General features: G+C 36.7%; 1 protein-coding gene across 1 annotated transcript in view; it reads left to right on the forward strand.

Annotated features, from left to right (window-relative positions):
* Positions 1-19,968, forward strand: part of LOC111326701 (inositol 1,4,5-triphosphate receptor associated 2) — a 25,593-nt gene continuing 5,625 nt past the window's right edge. Inside the window, exons 1-30 of the mRNA XM_088734577.1 lie at positions 1-357; positions 528-686; positions 2,287-2,408; positions 3,043-3,094; positions 3,674-3,722; positions 4,570-4,639; positions 5,269-5,353; positions 5,965-6,035; positions 6,142-6,206; positions 6,410-6,462; positions 6,912-6,962; positions 7,614-7,691; positions 7,915-7,971; positions 8,729-8,779; positions 9,220-9,284; positions 9,492-9,609; positions 10,321-10,509; positions 10,751-10,846; positions 11,416-11,504; positions 11,827-11,864; positions 12,449-12,536; positions 13,109-13,193; positions 13,379-13,413; positions 13,893-13,932; positions 14,452-14,498; positions 15,042-15,082; positions 15,164-15,246; positions 16,248-16,349; positions 17,010-17,105; positions 18,717-19,381. Coding sequence (XP_088590703.1) covers positions 343-357; positions 528-686; positions 2,287-2,408; positions 3,043-3,094; positions 3,674-3,722; positions 4,570-4,639; positions 5,269-5,353; positions 5,965-6,035; positions 6,142-6,206; positions 6,410-6,462; positions 6,912-6,962; positions 7,614-7,691; positions 7,915-7,971; positions 8,729-8,779; positions 9,220-9,284; positions 9,492-9,609; positions 10,321-10,509; positions 10,751-10,846; positions 11,416-11,504; positions 11,827-11,864; positions 12,449-12,536; positions 13,109-13,193; positions 13,379-13,413; positions 13,893-13,932; positions 14,452-14,498; positions 15,042-15,082; positions 15,164-15,246; positions 16,248-16,349; positions 17,010-17,105; positions 18,717-19,381 — 2,855 coding nt within the window. The 5' untranslated portion in view covers positions 1-342. The remainder of the gene's footprint in view (positions 358-527; positions 687-2,286; positions 2,409-3,042; positions 3,095-3,673; positions 3,723-4,569; positions 4,640-5,268; positions 5,354-5,964; positions 6,036-6,141; positions 6,207-6,409; positions 6,463-6,911; positions 6,963-7,613; positions 7,692-7,914; positions 7,972-8,728; positions 8,780-9,219; positions 9,285-9,491; positions 9,610-10,320; positions 10,510-10,750; positions 10,847-11,415; positions 11,505-11,826; positions 11,865-12,448; positions 12,537-13,108; positions 13,194-13,378; positions 13,414-13,892; positions 13,933-14,451; positions 14,499-15,041; positions 15,083-15,163; positions 15,247-16,247; positions 16,350-17,009; positions 17,106-18,716; positions 19,382-19,968) is intronic.

A 19,968-nucleotide genomic window follows, 5' to 3' on the forward strand; every position in this document is an offset into this window, starting at 1 on the left:
GGCACGAGTCAACAAATGGCGCGCTTTCCTTTAGTTTTGTTTAACTTTCGTCTTTGTTCGTTTGCCTTTAAGGACGAGTTATTCGTATTGTATTTTTTTTTTCGGTCCAAAATGTCAAGGTTCTCCAATAGTTTAGCAGATACCTTTTTAAACCACAAACAAGAAACACCTCGGACCAAGAAACTAGAATTGAAAGGCATTGCCGTGACAACGCTGGGACACAAGTGCGGTGTAACTGCATGCATTGAAGAGATCGCCTAAAGCCAATTTTATTATTACCGATAAACAGATAAACATCAGCAGTGATATTCCCAATAGTATCTGTTAAATGCCTTCCAATTCATGATGGACACAGCGGTAAGATAGTGTATTGGGTTGCGGTGAAAAACCTCAATTTAGCTTGATTTTTTCCAACTCACTTAGCTCGCCGTAGGTTGTTTCGCAGTTTCGTTTGCTTCTCTAGAGTGAGAAGGTATCCCTTGGTTGCAATAATGGTTTTTTTTGTTTTTACGGTTTCCTATTTCCAGGGGCCAGAAAAGGACGATGACCCGTCTAAGATTTCCGACGATGCCGATGCTGTTCTCGATAATTTTTTCTACGATTGTGACAAGGATAATACGGGTCGAGTTTCCGTATCGAAACTTATCGAATATCTCCGTAACGCAATTTCCAGTGGCACCGAAGAGGTATTTAACGTCCCGTAATAATATTTTCGTTATCTTTTACCGCAAATTACGGTAATTTATGTACTGATGATGAGTTCAACGTTTTGAAAATTTCAGTTAAAATTTGAAATAGTCCCCAAAGCTCGGTACAATTCTTTATCACACCTACACGCAAAATGTCTTCCGCTTTTCAATCTGTTCGTTGATTTTCACCATCTTAGTTTTATTCAAGGGTTACAAATTCCTCGGTAGCAGCGTTTGAATTGTTCCGCAAAAGTCTTTTTAAACCTAGCTGAACACGAACAGCTCGATTTTGTCTGTTTTCAGTACGTTTTGCTAAAGTTCCGAGGGCTGTTACGGTCGGGAGATGCGTTTCATATTTAACCGTCCATTTGTTTACCTGTGGTAAATTTAATTTAACATATCTTTGTAGCTCGACAATCATGCGATAAGCAGATTACGTTTCTGCTCAACCAACTGGAGAGTACAGTACTCTTGAAACTGCAATATAATATTTTGCTACTGTTTTTTAAGCATATGTTTGTAATGCATCCAAAATCAATAATCATAGTGTTCAATCTAATTTCTAAATATGTGCGAGCTTGTATTTATTTACATATCAACTGGAAAGAAGTCAGCGAGATGTTCAAACGAGGAGGCTATGTTTATGCAAGAAAAAGCTACCGATTACTAATTACTTATATGATAGCAGTTTGTGTCGATAAGTTGTTTTTACAAGTCCTAATTTTCTTCGAGAACGTAGATTGTTATAACACTTGAATCCTACACAGCTGTCCTGTCTCTCGACACGTACAATGTACAATGCCTTAAACATTTCGTAAGAAACCTTTTTGTCTTCATGAATTACCGTTTAGTTGTATGGTAACACTAATGCATTATTAACTGTAATATGGCGGTGAAGATCGAAATTTAAACATTACCTTCTCAAGGGTTCGTGCTACAGATCACATGCAAAATACTAGTTAACATGCAAATGCTAACTTCCATCTGATTGAAATGACATTTGAAAATTGATGGTACTGTCCAGTTGGTCTCGTAATGTTTTGATGGCTCCATGCAGCAGATGCTGAAGGCAAATTTGATAAAATTTTTCAAACAAATAAGGTGCAAAGATGACTTGTGCAGTCTGCTTTCCAAGATTTAAATTTCCAAGTGCAACTAAAACCTTGGTGCCAGACATCTTGTTTTTACTTATTAAAACCATATATGTCATTAGATAACTAATGAATGTATTTTGCCAAAAGGGCAAAGTTTTGGTTGTGTCTTTATAAGCTATAACTGTGTTTATAATTATTTTAAAAACAATTTTCTTGAATTAATTGTTTTCTTAATCCATGTGATCACAACACTGTTAAATGCTTCAGTGGTTGTTCTGCCTGATTACTTTGTAGACAGCCCAAATCAAACTGATTGCTCGCTACAAGAGCTGTAAATCTTGTGAACAAAAATATGACATAATGATGGGCAGGTATTTTCTTGCTTTAATTATTAGCTAGGAATAATATCGTGGCCAATATTTCTCCACATGTGCACAACACACTGGTGGTTTCTACAAGGAAGTTGCCTACATTTACTGAGAAATTTTCATTTCCCTTGATAGTTTGCAGGTAGTCTGGATGATTTGTCACTAATTTTGGATCCAGATGGAAAGGATATGGAAATTGGTTTGACTTCTTTCCAAGAGGGCATCAAAGAGTGGATTTCTGAGATTAGAAGACAAAGGTTTGAGGAGGTTCTTTGATTGTATAGATGTAATTGTGTGCACACAATACTGTAATCTAGACCGGAGACAATTTAAGCTGATACAGCTGTATTATACAAGGCATCCTTGCCTCTAAATTGTGAATCCAGTTAGGCTGTATCAGATGTCTACATCAGCAGTGATGTTACTAAGTTTTAGTTTTCAATACAATAGAGGTTTACACCTGGATTGTTATGCCATGCCCAGAAAATTGATAAGGTCAATAACGACTGCAAAGGGTTGTAAAATTTTGTAACTTTAGGAAAAAAATCAATTGAGTGAATCCTTTTTAATTTCATTAAATATACAAACATAATTTTTTATGTGTAAAATTGCATTGAGAGGGTGTTTTCATTTAGATGTACAAAAACTTTCATATATTTAGCCATTCAGTCTCAGTGCACTAGAGGTTTACTTCACATTAAATTTCAGGTCAAAATGATTGCAAACTAATCAAAATCACTCAAGGCATGTCATATGTAAAGTCCTTACAGTCAAGGACAGAAATACAAGTCAAATTAGTTTGGAATAATTTTACTTAGTTTTGAATATTTATAAATTACAATGTGTAAACTTTTTAAGTCTTGAATTTTTATTTTCCTTGGTATTCCCTAGCTATGTAAATGCTGATGATGAATGCCCCTCTCCTGTTGCTGTAAACTGTATGGTAAGTTACATCAAGATTTCATGTGGTTTTTATAAAGATTTGCAGATTTAAACTTAACTTTATAATATTTTACTTTGATTGTGTGTCGTGCACCTTTGTATTTTGTATTTATTTTTTCCTCCATTTCAACAGACTAGAGTCTAATGAATAATTACAAGTGAGATAAGAGGATAGAGAAGGGCATAATATAGCAAGCTAGTTAGATGAAATCAGTTTTCTTGTTCAGAGTGCTCAAGGGCAAAAAAACTTTCACTGAAGTCAATAATTTTGCTTAATGGTTTTTTGTTTGGTTTCCCGCTTAAAGTTTAGAAAAATTATTCAGTCCAGCAAAATACAGACTGAGGAATGTATATGCAATCTTTTGCAGGATCTGTATCTTATTTGGTGACTTAATTGGTTGTTTACTACTAATAGAAAACTTCAAGATAATGGATGGAAAATGCAAACAGCTTATAATTATACAGCGTTGTTGGGTTATACAGAGATTCAGCTTTGAATATGAGTAAACAGCATGCTGGAGATGTAGTCAGCCCCCATTATTTTGGTGGGCAATATAGTAATTTTTTTTTTGTTTCTAAGGATTCACCAGAGGCAAGATCTTATGGCAGCCCCAAGAGATTCAATCATGGTAGGTGATATTTGTTGTTCCTACTACATGGAAAAATGTTTCCTGATATGGCAATCTTTAAACTAACCTACTCCGAATTTAGGGTTTTCACTATTTTTCTCCACCAGGAGAGAGGTAGTTTTCTAAAAAGTAAAATTTACAGTATCTGATAATTGATTTTCAAGAACTCTAAGTATTTTTAGGGGGCAATATTAGTGCTACATGTATAAAAAAATGCAGATTTAACTTGACACATACTACTGACACTACAAAAGCTCAAACTCCCAGTCCACAAATCCATAGATCTGTCCATAACCTTTTGCAGTTTCAAATAATATTTTTTTAGCATTTTTATGCACTCTAAAGTCTTTAGTCTATATATATCCTTGTTTAAAAAATGTACTAACATGTGAAAGAAAGTGATCCTATTTAGTTGTAGTCTTAGAGAGGGCAAAAAAGAGGGAAAAAACCCTTTGGAACACCAGGGCAAGTAGATTCTCATGCTGCATAGGCAAATCTTCTCCTCCTTCTGCCCCATGGAGGTGGACTTGGGCATGCAAGCCACAATTTAGTTAACCCTTACACTTCCAAGATCTGATTGTTTATTCTCCCCTCTAGCTGCTATGCATTTCCTTGCAAATGAGTGGCAAGAATTTGGTGTCTGATCAAGATAATTTGTACCTGATAAGTTCGAGTATTCTCATTACCTGTGTGTGGGATACTCGTTATGAATATCGTATGGAAAAGTTACATCTCAATCACTTTTGGGAATAAAGGGTTAAATCTTAATGTCAAGCTGGATTTAATTTGTTTAGTCTATAGTGTTAATCATGGTAACTGATGTTTTTACTTCAAAATTTGAATAAAGTACCAGATATACCAAATGCTAGTTCAGACAGTGTCGAGGGCCTTGGAGGAACTTCTCCCGTCAAAGACTGGTTAGTTTTCACTATTTAACAATTATTCGCGGAAGGTGAGGTGAATATCGTTGAATAATCCCCGAGATGAAGTCAAGGAGATTATTCGACAATATTCACCAAACCTGAGGCGAATAATTGTTTTAGTATAATTTCAGAGCTGAACAACAGAGAAATTTCTAAAATCATAACATTTTAGTAACATTTATTAACATTTTATTTTAACATTTTATACAAACCGCGTGGAGTGGTTTATATAGCGTCATATAAGGAACCGCTCGACCAATCAGATTGCTGGAAACTCTTTGCTCAGCTCTGAAATTATACTAATCACAGATAGGGATTGGTAATTAGTACAAATTCACCAACTAAATGAGCCATCATATGGTTACTTAAGAGGTTATTTTTGACTTGATGTTTTGACTTTGTTGCCAAGGGGTTTTGGTATGTCACATCTATAGGCAAAGCAGATCTGAATATTTTTCCACTTTTTTTGACCAACATCATTACTTTTCTTGGACTTCTAAATTATTTGAAATTGGTAAGGAAATTGGTTGAGGCACTTACTGCTTGTACATGTAGTGTGTGGATTTTTGCCAGGCCTGTAATATGATTAATGACATTTTCTAAATGATAATGTTTTTTTGCAGGGATAGTGAATTGATGAGCACCATTGAAACTCTTCAGCTTAATAATAAGCGTCTCATTGAACAGCAAAGTGCCATACAGGCACAGGTAATTTTGAGATAATCAATCAACTTTTCAATGTTGTTGGATTTCTATTTTGCTTGAAATATTCTGAATATTTTATGATTCAAATCTTTCTGGTTAACCTACTTCCTCACATAAAGAGGAAGTGGGTATTGGAGTACCTAGGACCTCTCTCTATGTTCAGCCAGCCCCCAGGTAAAATACTTGAAATGCACCTATAGCAGCTGTAACCCAGCTGTAAGTCCCCATTCCAGGTAACAATGATTGAGTCAGTTGAAGAATATAAGAAGTTTAAGAAGTTGGTGTGGGATAAGCTGGGGAACACCCTCAAAACAACTGCTACATTGTCATTAACCTCTCATTACTGCTAAGAAACAACTGCTACCAAACTGTTCAAGATCCTGTAGATCTAGTTATTTGAAAATTGTCAACATGCCATATGAACCTGCAGTTCTGTGATTGACTGCTGAATGGAGGTGTCTGCTATACTCAGTTTTGTAGTTGCCAACTTTGTTGAACTGTCATTTGAATAACTAAAAAATTTATAAACTAGTTGATTTTCTTGTTCTCTAGTAGCAAGGTAAGAGATCTGAGACAAAGAAAATATGGCTGACACTCTTTCCTCTCTTTTCAAGATGGAGAACACAGAAGAAGGAAACAACCTACTTATGGCAGAAGTTGAGAGTCTAAGGAAGCAACTGAGAAGGTACAGTGAACTGCTGGGCATCTTCATAGAGAAAATGTGTAGATAACTAATTGTTGTGATTAAATATGATGGTAAAGGTAAAATTGGCTTTATTTTTCCAATTTAGTGCTCAGCTTACCATCGAAAAGAATAAAGGGAAGGAGAAGGAAAATGCTGAGTTGAGGCAAGCAGGTGTGTTACATGTAGGAATTTTACTTAATATGACATGAAACATTTATTTTTAGAGTTGACAGTGGAAAGGTTACATTGGTCTACCTGCATTGTTACTTACTAGGTATTGTTTGAGTTCTGTACTCAGTTATAGTTCAATCTGTAAATGTTTTGATATGTAAAGGATGTTGATAAAACTATGCATTTTTCCATTGTCTCACCAGTTGCTGATGCCATGGAAGCAAATCAATGTCTGCAAACAAAAATTACACAGCTGGTTAGTGCAATCCTAACCACTGCAATCAGGACTTAATCTCTTTAATATAAACAGACATCACTAGTGTTCTGCTCTGAAAGTCTTGACTAACATGTGTGTTTGCCCAATTCAGCCAATGTCGATACATCAATGTTCAGAACTGCACTAAGCCAGTGATTTGAGCTACGTACATTCTCACCATATTGTTATGGCTGAGAAGAAAAATGGAGGTTGGCCTTTGGATTTTTTACATACATCACATATACCCACACCAACTGTTCTATAATTATATTAATTCAGAGCTGATACAATGTGCAGCACATCTCCATTCGTGAAGGGTTCAAGGAGTGCCTAAGATATTTTCAATCACTTATTTGTTTCCATAGAAGTATGTTAGAATATCCAAGTACCTTTTTCTATTTATAAGTTTCTGAAATGTTCCTGCTCACCCTTTTTTTAATTTTCATCAGGAAAAAGAGCGGACCCTACATGAAAGCAATCTAAAGAACATAGATGAAAAGGTAACTATTGGTTTTTACATATGTCATGTGAATTTGTTAGTTATAAGTAATTTGCACATTGTTAGGGTGTCTACCAAAATTTCTGCCACATTCAAGAAGAAAACCACTGTAAGTTGAGTAAAGGTGAACTAATGTTTTGTAAAGGAAACCAATATCCTCCGACCAAAGTCTTTATTGGTGCATAATTGTACATAATATTTCACCTTGTGTCACATACATGTACAATTAACAGAGCTCAGCTCAGGGGTAATTAATTGACTACCATTTATTTTTTCTAAAGATTTGTACATTGTACAGGTGGAAGAACAATAGGACACTTAGTCCCCTACCAGGTTCATCCACCTAAACCCAACCCACCCATCCCACCCCGGGGAAGGACATCCATCACACAGTAATCTCGTGCATGGCAAATTAACGTCTCCTACCCCTCCTGCAAGAGATGGGACCTCCATTTATTTGTTCCTATCCAAGAAGACTAGAATATCTAACCATTTCTTGATGTTATAGAAAGGCAGCAAATTCTTCTCAATTATTTTAAGACCTTGAGTGTTGGTCTGGCTGGGGCTCGATCCCTTGACCTCCTACACAACACTCGAGCGCTCTATCCATTGAGCTAACTGAGAGGCGGTTTTAATTTATTTTACTTTTTAGCTCCTTGAAACTCAGGCACAAGTAGAACTTCTTGAAGAAGAAAGAAAGAGACTTGTTAATGATCTAGCAGAGCAAAAGGTACAATTGTAGCATGTTCATTTTTGAGTATTTGATTATTTTTAAGTTGGGAAATTTCTCATCAGTTAGATATGCACCTTTAGAATCTACCTTCTGCTCACATTAAAGTAATATTTTAAATTGTCTTTTTGAACCAAAATGATCAAAACAAATGATTCATGACTGGTATCTGTGCCTGTATATTGCAACACAATGTTGTTATCTCAATTATTTGTCTCGACAGCAATATTGTACTGATCTTGAAGAAATTCAAGGAGTTAAGAATGACATGATTGCAAAGGTATTTTTGGTATTTCTCTAGTTCTTTGCCTGAATTAATGCTCAGCTTGTTTTGGTGAAGGATTTCTTTTTTTTATGGTTGCATGGTGTAAGATGTGTGGTGGTGATTACCTCACAAACATTTAAAGTGGTGGAAGCAGGTTCCCCAGTTAATGTACAGCTTTGATGCTTAAGAAAACAAAGGAAATATGATTGCAGTAAAACAAATAAAAAAATTTGCTCAAGGGTGCTTGTATTTTGGTGATTCAGGTGTAAGTATTTTGGATAGTTATATGTTTACCTATTATAATAACAAATATTGGGTAAGATTGCACAAGGGTAAATTAGAAAAATGAATGGGTGTGCTTGTTAACTATTTTAGGTGGGCTAGTCTGATATATCCACTAATGTTGGCTCAACATATGTGCCAATTAAATTACTGACTGATAATGTACTTGCAGCAGTTGATAAGTTTATTTTCAGAACTGATCTTTGAACCAATTGGTGTATCTATTTGGTCACGTCTTTGTATGGCTTGCATAAATGTATACATTTACATCTAGTACTAAATGGGGGGAGAATTAACCAACATTTTCCATTATCGGTCAACTTTCTGGTTTTCAGTAAGAAAAAACACCCCATCTTGACTATTCTAGCTGTGGATCAACTCTGATCCTGAATTATCAACAGACATTCAGCTGATTATCACCAAGCATCAAGTGCATGTTAGGCAGTATGCCCATTGTGAACATTATCTTGTATCTCTCTTATTCCTTTAGGAGTCTTCAACAAATTCTCAAATGATGGCAGGTTTTGCATCACAAAATGAGGTATGGGATAAATATATTTATTAAAAACTGGATCATTGTATAATGCAATTCAAGACTTTTTATTGACTTAACCATTATGGTATATGAGCCAATATGCCATAATCTACAATTATGATAAGCATATGCATTGGGTTAAAATTAAAAGGGAGCTAAAAAATTTAAGACTTGGTAAGATTTGTCTAATATCTTGGGGGCATTTTTAATAAAACAATTATTCCACTCGCGTCTGTTGGATGTGAGATGATTATAGCCAACTCAGCGCTAAGTGCCTCGGCTATCTATCATCTCATATCCAACGCGCGCTCATGGAATAATTGTTAAATATTGAACAGGAAGTAATAATAGTCATAACTAAGAACCTTTTGTTGATATGGAAATCAAGGCCACTTTACTGTCTTAAATTTACAGAATCTTTTTTTTTTTTTTAATCTTTTCTCCAGGCCTTAAAAAGGGAGAAAGGCAGATTAGAACATCGTGTTTTGGAACTTGAGGACAACCTGCTTAGGTATAACCTTGATTTAACAACTCTTAGGAGCCTTTTGACAATTTTATTTTATGGTCAAAGTGCCAAGAGGCTTCTTCCCAGACCCAACCTGTTCCAAGTTAATTGTAAACAAATTATTTTTCATCTTCAATCAAAAGCTCACATCCTATTTATAGAAGTATAAGTGCTGAAGTGGAATGTCATTTTGACAATTTTGCCTTTTTACAGACTTAAAAGGAGTGAATTATCAGCAGAAAAGAACAGTTTGGTTCAAAATGGACCAGCAGCGAGCAGCACGCCATTTGTGCGCCAGTCCTCTCTGCAGCAGGAGATCCTGGACCAGGAGGTCTAGTGTGTGCATTAATTTAGATACTCTACTGTATGAGTGATAGGGAATGCCTATCCAGCAATCTGGTTTGTGTATCATATGTATCTACTGGTACTCTGTTTAAAATGTCTAAATTATCAGGACATGAGTCAATTATAAAAATAATAGTCATCATGATACAAGTAAGGTAATGATCACTGCTGGTGAGCTGCTGCAAGAAAATTTGCAGCAAGAAGCTGGCATAGTTTTTGGCCTCTCTTCTGTAACTTTTGTTATTGCAGGCCCGTTAATTATACAAGGTTAATTTTTTTATTAGCAGGTCATCCACAGGTCAAAATTACTGATTTATTTTGTTTTATTGCAAATAAACATGGTATGATTACGGCATACTATGATAATTTTCAATTGGTTGACTAAAGTAATTAATCCTTCAAGGCATTAATGTTGCTTTGGAAAGAATGAAGATGCAGGAGCAGTTTGTATTGATGTAAATCGTTATTTTTATCGTAGACTAGTGAAACTATAGGTCTTCCTTCTTCAATGGTGGGCAGTGGACTCAGTTTAAATGACAGTCTTCATGTCGATGATATAGACACGTCTCTGACTGACTTGAATTAAATCTTAATTAATCCTTGTAATTAATCCTTCATGGCATTTAAATGTTGCTTTGGAAAGAATGAAGATGCAGGAGCAGTTTGTATTGATGTAAATCGTTATTTTTTATCGTAGACTAGTGAAACTATAGGTCTTCCTTCTCCAATGGTGGGCAGTGGACTCAGTTTAAATGACAGTCTTCATGTCGATGATATAGACACGTCTCTGACTGACTTGAATCAGTCATGGATGTCTGGAGTATCGCTTGATTCAACTGGAACAACTGCTTCTTTTGAGAAATACAGTCTTACTGCAAGACAGCTGGTATGTGTGTCAGCATTTGTGTCTTCATGCTCATTACAAAACCCACTGTAAATAAACGTTTGCCGTTTTCCAAGTTTCTTCGATTATTAATCGTCCATTAGATCAAAAGATTCACAAGATTAGCTTCTCCCTGACCACAACCTTAACCCTAACCCCACACTTCAGCAGAGTTAAACGCTAGAAATTTGCACAAAATAGTTTAAAATTACCGTATGTATTTTTTTGTCTGTACTGATTTAAGGCCGGTGAATTCAATTTAAAGAAAGAAAAAACCTTACAACATCTCGATGAGCTGACAGCACTGAACAGAAGTGTGGATGTTAGAGAAAAGCGGGAGGTACACATTGAAATTGCTTTTTCATCAAGCATTACAGTACTGTAATTCAAATAAAAAAAATGCCCGAGGACAACGATTTCTTTTAGAGCATGCAATAAAATTAGTGTAAACTTTCATAATACAAAGTGTGAAAGGTATACTCCCTGTTTATCAACATCAAGTTCTTTAAGTAACATTAAACCTAGGTTTGTGAATGGTTTATTGAATGTAGGCTGAAAGTTGAGTCATCTGAAGTGAGCGGGCATATAGATACACCATGCCGGCATAGTAGTAAATTGTAAGGAAAAATAAACCTCTGAGATCTGTGATGTCCTTTACATGTATTTCCTATCGCTAAAATAATGCCTTTGTTAGAACGCAACTCAGTCTGCTGTACTAAAAATTTTAAAGGATCTCTTTTTTACTCTGGTGCTAAATTCGAACTAGTCAGTTTTGTGAAGAAAGGTGTTTTTTTGTCCTGTCCAACCCAGTTATTGTCTAGCAGTTCTTGAATCAAAACCAAGGAGAAAATGAAACGATGATAATAAAAAAAAATATGTCCAACTCCACTTTCCTTTTTAAACTGTTAGATTATAAGAGAACACCTTGCACGAGAGATGGATACATTTGCAGAAAAAACATCTTCTCTTTATATGAAGAAAAAAGCCGCAGAAAAGAGGTACATTCTAGTGAGTTAGGCCTCAACTGGTAAAAATTCCTGTTTAGTGCAGATCAATGTACATCCTTGAATAGATCGTTTTCGCGTGACATCAAATTCCCATCTTTATTTATCTCTTTTGATGACGTCATCTCTTGATTTCATCTTCTGAAAGGATATCAATGAAACATTTACTGCGTCCCGTGGTTTCATCTGCCAAACATTTTATATTCCTTTGCTGGAGCTTTTTAAGTCTCTGTATAAAAAGTTTAAGGACACTGTTGCTGGAGCTACTGCTGCACTTGTTAACCCTCGTACATTCTTGCTGTCTTTTTAACTTCAGGACTGTTAAACTTCTTGCCATTGTGAAAAAGCTGAAAGGTATGTACAGTGTTTGTGAGCTCGAGAAGAAAAAAGAAACTTATTGGCGAGTGTGAGTGCATGGTGTTGCTATTTAATTTAGCACTGTCCTTGTAGTCAACTGATTACGCCGTCAACCTTTATATTTCAAGGTTTTGGTTAATTGCCTAGGTTTAAGGCAGATCATAGAAGATCAAACTTGTTTAGGATTAAAAAAAAATGAAAGAAATAAAAAAATCCTTGTCCCCAACAAGGGTTCGTACGGCTCTTAAAAAAACCTGGTAGCGCTCATGGAATTCTTCATTAACTTTTTCTAAACCTTGAAAGTTGTAGAATATGAGTATGGATAGTGTGGGGTATGAAAACTGACCGAGAGTAACATTTGAGAACAACAAACCGAGAATTGCTGTGATTGAGTGACCGTTTTTACGTTTATCTTTAAAACCACCTTCATCGTAGGTGATAGAAAATGTGCAAATAAAAGTTCCTGAATTGTTGTGAATTTTTAAGGCTGGAGTGGTAGTCTTGGTTAACTTTTTTCGGTGCTTAAACTTTATATCCTAGATTTTTGTTTTTTTAACGTAGCTTCTGCTTTTAACTCGCAGAGGAGAACAAAGAGTTTCTCGAAGAACGTAACGAGGCACATCAAAAGCTGCGGCAGTTGGCTCTCCTAAATGACGAAAACAGTGCAAAGTAGGTGTATTCTGTTCTCAGAGCAGTTTTCAATGGGTTCGAAAGTAGTCAAGGTTGCATTGGTTTTGCATTGCTGGTCCACCGCACTCGTTCCATCTTTTCAACCCGCCAGTTGCAAAACTCTAACACTGGTCGTCACCTGGCCACTTATGTTTTCACGCATTTGATCCCTACTTGTGTTTACTTTGGGAAGTCATTGGCTTCCTCTGGTATTTTCCTTTGTGCTCATTGGTCGGGTTAATTACTTTGGGCGTAGTTTTACGCCACAATTAAAAGGAACTCTGACCTCAGGATGTCAGTCTGTAACTTTCACATGCTGACCGGGCCCATTGATCTCTGATTGTATATGCAACCACCGCGAATTTTAGAGCCAAATGTCCATTCATAGATTAGATTTTACACAAACCTTTTATAAGCTTTCTACGTTAAGTTTGATGGAGAAAACTAAGCTTTCTGCATCACTAGTTCAAAGATGTCAGGATAGGTTTTTAATCCTGTCGTCGCATAAACATGTACATGTATGGTACGCCATCTTACATATGTCCGTAAGTGGTTTTCACTTTTTTTTTCAGGCTTTTAGAACTTGAGGGGAAACATGAACAGGATAGGAAAACGGTTACAGAACAGAATGAAAAGCTGGAATCTCTTGAGCAGCAGGTACACGATGCTGTGCGTTTCTTGTACTTTTTTCTTTAATTTTAAAGACAAGATTCGTAACAACGATGTCTCTGAGGACATAGGTACAGGTCATGCACTGCAACATCGGTTTGTCAGTTCCTTCGTGATCCGTATAATCTAATGCTGAAAGCATGTTTATCTTACTTTGGTATTTCCCCCCATAGCTATCAACCGTCAGCTTGGATTTCTTCAAGGCCAGGTAGGTTATGTTTTCGTTTTTTAAAGCATGAGCCTTGGAGACTTTCAAATAAAATGGATGATACGGTACAACCTATGTACGTTTCTCAACTGGTAGATGTAGTTGTTTCTTCGTTATTAGAGGGCAGTGGTTTCAATAAAATATGGCACAAATGGATAGTTTAGAATGGAAGGCGGGTATTTTTTGAAGGCCTGGAGAGCCTCTTGTTCCTAGGGAGGTCAGGGCTCCCTGGGAAACTTTGAAGATTTAGACTCATGCAGTTACACTTTCCTACTTTTTTGAGGTCTATTTCAATTTGTGTTGCTTTTTTGTTCCCCGGAGTCAACCAATTTGTATAAATTTGAAGAGGATTATAGAAGGGGTACAGTGACATCTGTGAGAGGCTAGAAGCGGGTATCTAGCGCATTACAAGCAGGCAGATCTACCCGCGACCCCGTAGGGCTAACTTTTCTTAGTTAAGGGTTTTTTCCTTTTCACAGGGTTGAGAAGGAAAGTCTTTCAAGATGTCTTGAAAATGAGGTGAATTGCTCATAAATCATAACTTTTCTGTGTTACTGTATATATGTTGTGATTCATATTTTTTGCAAGGTTCAAAATTGTTCGTACCAGTCTGACTTTTTACTTTGCTTTAGTTTATGATACTGAATATTAAACAAAGAATAAAGCTAATTCTGATTTTAAAAGTGTTCAAGCAAGAAAAATTTCATCACAGCACATATTTTACTGTGAAAATATGATTGAAGCTGACTTCCACAAGTTGGCGGGTGACAATGAAACTAGTTATAAGGGGAAATCCGTAAACTTCTGCTATTCTTTTTTAATAGTTTTTTACAATTTAGATAAGGTTTTTATTAGTTTTGTAAGTTTGATAAGGGTCTTATTGTAGTTTATTATCTGATGTAATTTTTATATTCTATAATTGTTATGCGCATTTGATCATATGCAAATGCAATTTGCGTACTACAAATATTAAACTCTTATTATTCAAGTGATATAATTTCCTACATTTTTCTTGTTTTGTTGTTTATTTTTTTTAAGAAACGTGTTACCACAAGACTTGAAGATAAAGTTGGGCAACTTGAAAAGTAAGGTCTTGATTCTTGTCTTCAGCTTACAGAATTACTTATTGAGTGGGTGAGCCAGTTACTGATAACAGCTTGTAAGTCCAGCTGGTATCGTTTATCGCAGGGCTCGACACTAACGGTAGCCAACTAACCACAGACTAGTAGAAATTCAGTTTTGGTAGTGGTTTTCGATTTCCACTGGCCAGTTTGGCTTGTAAACAAACTGAAATTGTTGTAACATTTAAGTTGTCACTTGCCGCTTGGCTGGTAAGTTGAAAGGTTGGCGTGGAGCCCTGTATCGCATCGCATATATGCAGGAAATACATTATTCTGCTTAACCCTGTACACCTCGACATCAGTATACAAATTCTCCACACTTATCTCTAATCATTACCTGTGTTATTAACAAAGAGAATTTACAGTTAAACAATCAAAAAGCTTTTTAAGTTAGCGATAATTTCCTTTATTCTCGTGACCTTACTGAGTGGTACAGAGGATAAATTAGATAAGATCACTCTGAATTGTTAAGTGGTTGGTACACCTTGTTGTGGTTTTTATTTTCAGAAATCAAGATGAGTTGGAAAGCCAGCAAACAAATCTGCTAGGTAGGACGGTTTTTTTTTTTTCTAAATAGTGGCAACAGTTAGAAGTGTTTTCCAAGGGTGGTTGTATTTTCATTTCTTTAGTACAAATAAAGGAGCTGGAAAGCGAATTGGTGAAAGCAACGTCGCAGCTTAGTATGGAGAAAAGAAGAACGTCGTCATTAGAGGTTAGTTTTGGTCTGTATACAACTCTTTATTCGCTAGAAAAAAGTCATTTAAAGCCGGTTTCCTTATCTCATTATGTCTGAGTAATTTTCTGGCTCCAATGCCCTGTTTTTGTGCAATGGGATCTATTGTTCACATTTTTATTACAGTCCTAATGAATGTTCTAGAATTTCTTGCGCTTGGAATGACTAACGATTGGTCAAGAACCCATCGTTTATTGCACTGATAAACCCATGGGGATTTCATACAAACAAAATACCCACACTTTTTATCGGGTTCTTGGCATAACCCACGCGCGATTTGTGTTGGACACTCGAAAGGTTTAGCTTTCGGCTCGGTACTTTACAAACGTTCTCGTTATCTCCAAAGAACCCGCAAGGGTTTTTTTGCTGGAAAAGGGATAGAAAGTGCAGTCTAAGTGGATCATAGGAACTTCCCCCAGCGTCACAACGCTCGACATGGGCGCGTGCGCGTTAAATTTTATGACATCAATATTGATGAAAATGACGGCGAATCTCCCTATCTGCGCGTGTGGTCTCCAACCGCTGCAATAATAGCTCAACGATACATTTTCTTTCGCAGAAAAAATCGCGTAGCTTGCTCTAGTTAAACCAAAACATTCCCAGGGTAAGAATGGAAAGTATTTGGTAGTGAAGTTCTCTCCAAACCAGCTCATCGTGTTCTAATTATTCTCGTTTTCTTATACAAAAACTCCTATGCATCTAGCTCCACCATCAGCGTAACTTATTATATTAGTAACCTGAAGTCATGATGAAATACCACAACAGCACCCTAAGATCCCCAGACCTTTGCAACGAAAATGCCTCCTTACTGCGTATAGTTCGACTGGGGCTCCTATGTCTTTTGTGTCGTAGTTTTTATGATCTTTTAGAATGCTGACAATGGAATATTAAGTCGATTGTTACGTCGTTTTCTTCACCCGAAATTATTTTGGTCAGTAGCGAGTCGTTTAGTTGTCTTGAAATTCTTCATTCACAAACAGGAATCCATTCAGATGTCAATTTCAAGACACTCAGATGAGCTGAAGGACATTTTTGAAGCAATTCCTCATTCAGATTCAGAGCTTTTCAATAGAAGTAGACAGGTAACCATAGCTGATGTCTCATTGACAACAAGCGTCGTTTAATTAATTCAGAACTTCTTACAAAAAAAAAATTCACGTTTGGGCTTCAAAATTCTACTTAAACAATAGTGTTTCTGTCGAGGAACTATCGGCTGATATTTGCCCCGCGGAAATTTGATGTTCTTAAAACAAATATGCTAGTTTTAAGAACATCAAATTTCCAAGGGGGAACTATCAGACCGATAGTTCCGAGACATAAACACTATTGTTTTTACTGTTTACCACTAAATTTTCTTCCGCGCCTACAGCTTGTCACAAATGTCAATAATTCGCAACCGTACCTTGGCTAAATAATACGTTATACCTGTCAGAATTGAAAAGTCACTGTTTTTCCGATCTGCCTAACTTCGCGGCCGTCAAACTATTCAAAACTTTTCACGGATGAGTACTATCAATCCAGGTATTTTCCGCGGACGGGCACTATCCATCCGGGTATTTTCCGCGGGCGGGCACTATGGGCTGGTAGTGTCTCTCCACGGATGAACACTATCGCGTCACGTAATCGATTTAAACCAATAAGAACCGGAGAAAATTTAGTGGTGAACTATAACGTGTTATTTTTTCATTCTCAGGCTCTATATGTTGTCTTAACCGCGGCATATGTCACCTATTTGTTTTTAGTCACCTCGCTGTTCTTCCCCGTGTATCACCAGCTACATGGTGAGAACAAGACTGTACGATTTTGTTTCAAAGTGTGATGGAAGCAAACGGATGCAGGTATTTCATGGTCAATTTGTATTTACAATGTAAAATATCTTTGCTGTTACTTCTCTCAATGAGGTTCGTATTTCCGGACGACTCTAGCTTCAAGATTGTTCGGTTTAATCAACTTGATAATGTAACGTGAACATCGAAAAGAGTTTCTAAAGCTGACATTTCGAGCATTAGCCCTTCGTGAGAACGAATGGCTTCAGTTTGTAACGATTTTGAGACAGAAGACGTCATGATTTCTTCCCCGCAAATCGAACCAATTAGCTTCCACGAGCCTTTCGGTTGCTTTTTAGCTTTTGCTAGTATTTTTTTTTAAGTAGGCTCAATAGAGTTAAAGCCTCTCAATCAATCAATCAATTAATAATCTTTATTTGTACACGATAAGTATTTAAAGCGACACTTCGCTTGTGAGGTCGTGTCTAAATAATTAAGTAAGATAACTAATGAATTAGAGAATAAATAGGATATACACCAGCTAAAATCATATCGCTACTTACTACTTACAAGTCTAAAACGGTAAAAGCTTAAAATTCTAAAAACAAGGTGTTACTCTAATATCGTCTAATTATTAACACTAATTATACTTAAAATCTTCCTCCCTTCTGGTTAATGTTTGAGGGGAGATACAGTCAAAATCAAGGTGTGTAGCAAAGCCTTAGATCGTCTTGCCATAATCGCATAGTTCTTAACGTTGTCTATATCGTCATTAAGTTGAGGAACCAACGTGTTCCAAACTATTGCTCCTCGACGAGCTACAGAGTTCCTCATGTAGTAGGTGTTAAAACGAGGGACATCAATTTTAGGTTAGGAACTACTAGGTCGACGGGAACGTTTTAACTTTTAGGTTTCTGCAGTGCTTGGCAAGAAGCCTGAAGGAGATGTCCATCGCTTTAGTCTCTTGTTTTGTCTTTTTCTTACACTTTATCTTCTCTTTGCGAAGAACTTTAACACCTCACTTATTTGTCTGTTAATATGTGCTCACAAATTTTTGCCATGTTGTACATGTGCATTTTGGTATGATTTTGTTGTCTTGAAGTTTCTGTTTGTTATTTTTATTTTGGTTACAATGAAATATATGAAGTTCATATATTTTGAACTGCGGTATTAGATACGTATGATCCACGATCCTCGCAGTAGATAGCGCTATTTAAGCAATAGCGAAAATCAGACCTGAAAAAAATCAGGCCTGTACGAGATTCGAACCACTGACCTCTGCGATACTAGTGCAGCGCTCTACCAATTGAGCTAACAAGCCAACTGGGAGCAGGCCGTTAAGTTGATTCGTAATAAACCCGTGAAAGTGATAAATCAGATACAATTAAATATAATTGTATAATACCGCAGTTCAAAATATATGAACTTCATATATTTCATTGTATCACATTTATCACTTTTACGGGTTTATTACGAATCAACTTAACGGCCAGCTCCCAGTTGGCTTGTTAGCTCAATTGGTAGAGCGCTGCACTAGTATCGCAGAGGTCAGTGGTTCGAATCCCGTACAGGCCTGATTTTTTTTCAGGTCTGATTTTCGCTATTTTGCTTGTTTTCTCTCTGCTTGGATTACGTATATGATTTGATGGATACGTTTGATTTCCTTTGCATCCACCCCTCTAGGGCGTCGGAAGCGACTATCCAGATCAGGAGACCACAAAAACTCTTCAAAAAGAAGAAGCTCTTGAAACTTTTGAGGATAACGACTTATTTAGGTTGCGATCGCCGTCTTTATCAAGTGACTCATTAAGCCCACAAATTGATAGACACGAGTCAGACGATACGTGTGAATCGCCCAGCGGTAAATTTGTACAACTTGTCGAAAATGACGATCGAGAATTATTAACAACGAGTTGTCAAACAGACCTTAAGGAATTGGTATCAACGGGTTCGCAAACAGAACTTCTGAGAGAACTTCAGAGGTTCGAGAGGGAACTTGGTGTTGTTGATAAAGGAACATGTACTGAAGAAGATCATTTTGAAAATGAGAAGCAACGGCGACGGAGATCAGGGATCATAGAATCTCCAGGCCCAGAAGTAAGAACGTTAGGAACAACACCTAAGTCTAGTGAAGAGACTCCAACTAAAATCACAGGGGGGGATTCTAGTTCTGGCAAAGCAACTCTGTCAGTGGAAAAAGACAAGACGGCTACAAACTTATGGAGAAAGAAACTCTCTGTTGCGTTTAAAATCCCAGAAGAGTTTGATTATGAAAGTGCAACAAGCGCGGCGCTCGAAAATTCAGTCGGAGGTAATAATTTTGTGGATGGAGTGTCTCTTCGTGTGAGGTAAGTTTGTTCTGATCCTACGTATAGCGACTTTCTTGAATGAATACTTGAGGTGTTTCCTCAGAAAAAAAAACTATCGAACAAATATTTTGAAAATTCCCTTAGATGTTCGCCACCAATCTCTGTTTCGAAAGATGTAATAAAAAGATAGGTCGCCGTGCTCGTTTTAAAGATATGGTGGGCAAAACGTATCCAATTGATGCCTGTACTGGCACTTATCACGTGCACCATGTCAGTCGGTTCATGGTACGTTCTGCAGTAGCTGGAAGCAAGGGTTTCTAAAGTAACACTTGAAAAGAACTTGAAAGGTAGGAACTCTCGAGCGTATGGAGCAATTCGATGTTAAAATGTTAAAATGTCACGCAATTTTAAACTACAAGTTTTAAACGATTATATTTTTATAATTTCTCCGACTCAAAGGGGATAATTTGTACACCAGAATTATGTAACAAAAATGTAGGTCACCTCGTTCGTTCAAGAGCTAAAGGCTATCGAACCTCTTTTCCTGGTGTAAAGATCGAAAAACAATACCGCGTTCTCGGAATGCGCGCGCGCTTATTCGCCTGATTACGCGATTTTTAAGCGCA

Source organism: Stylophora pistillata, chromosome 1, assembly GCF_964205215.1.
Source record: "Stylophora pistillata chromosome 1, jaStyPist1.2, whole genome shotgun sequence".
Taxonomy (NCBI): domain Eukaryota; kingdom Metazoa; phylum Cnidaria; class Anthozoa; order Scleractinia; family Pocilloporidae; genus Stylophora; species Stylophora pistillata.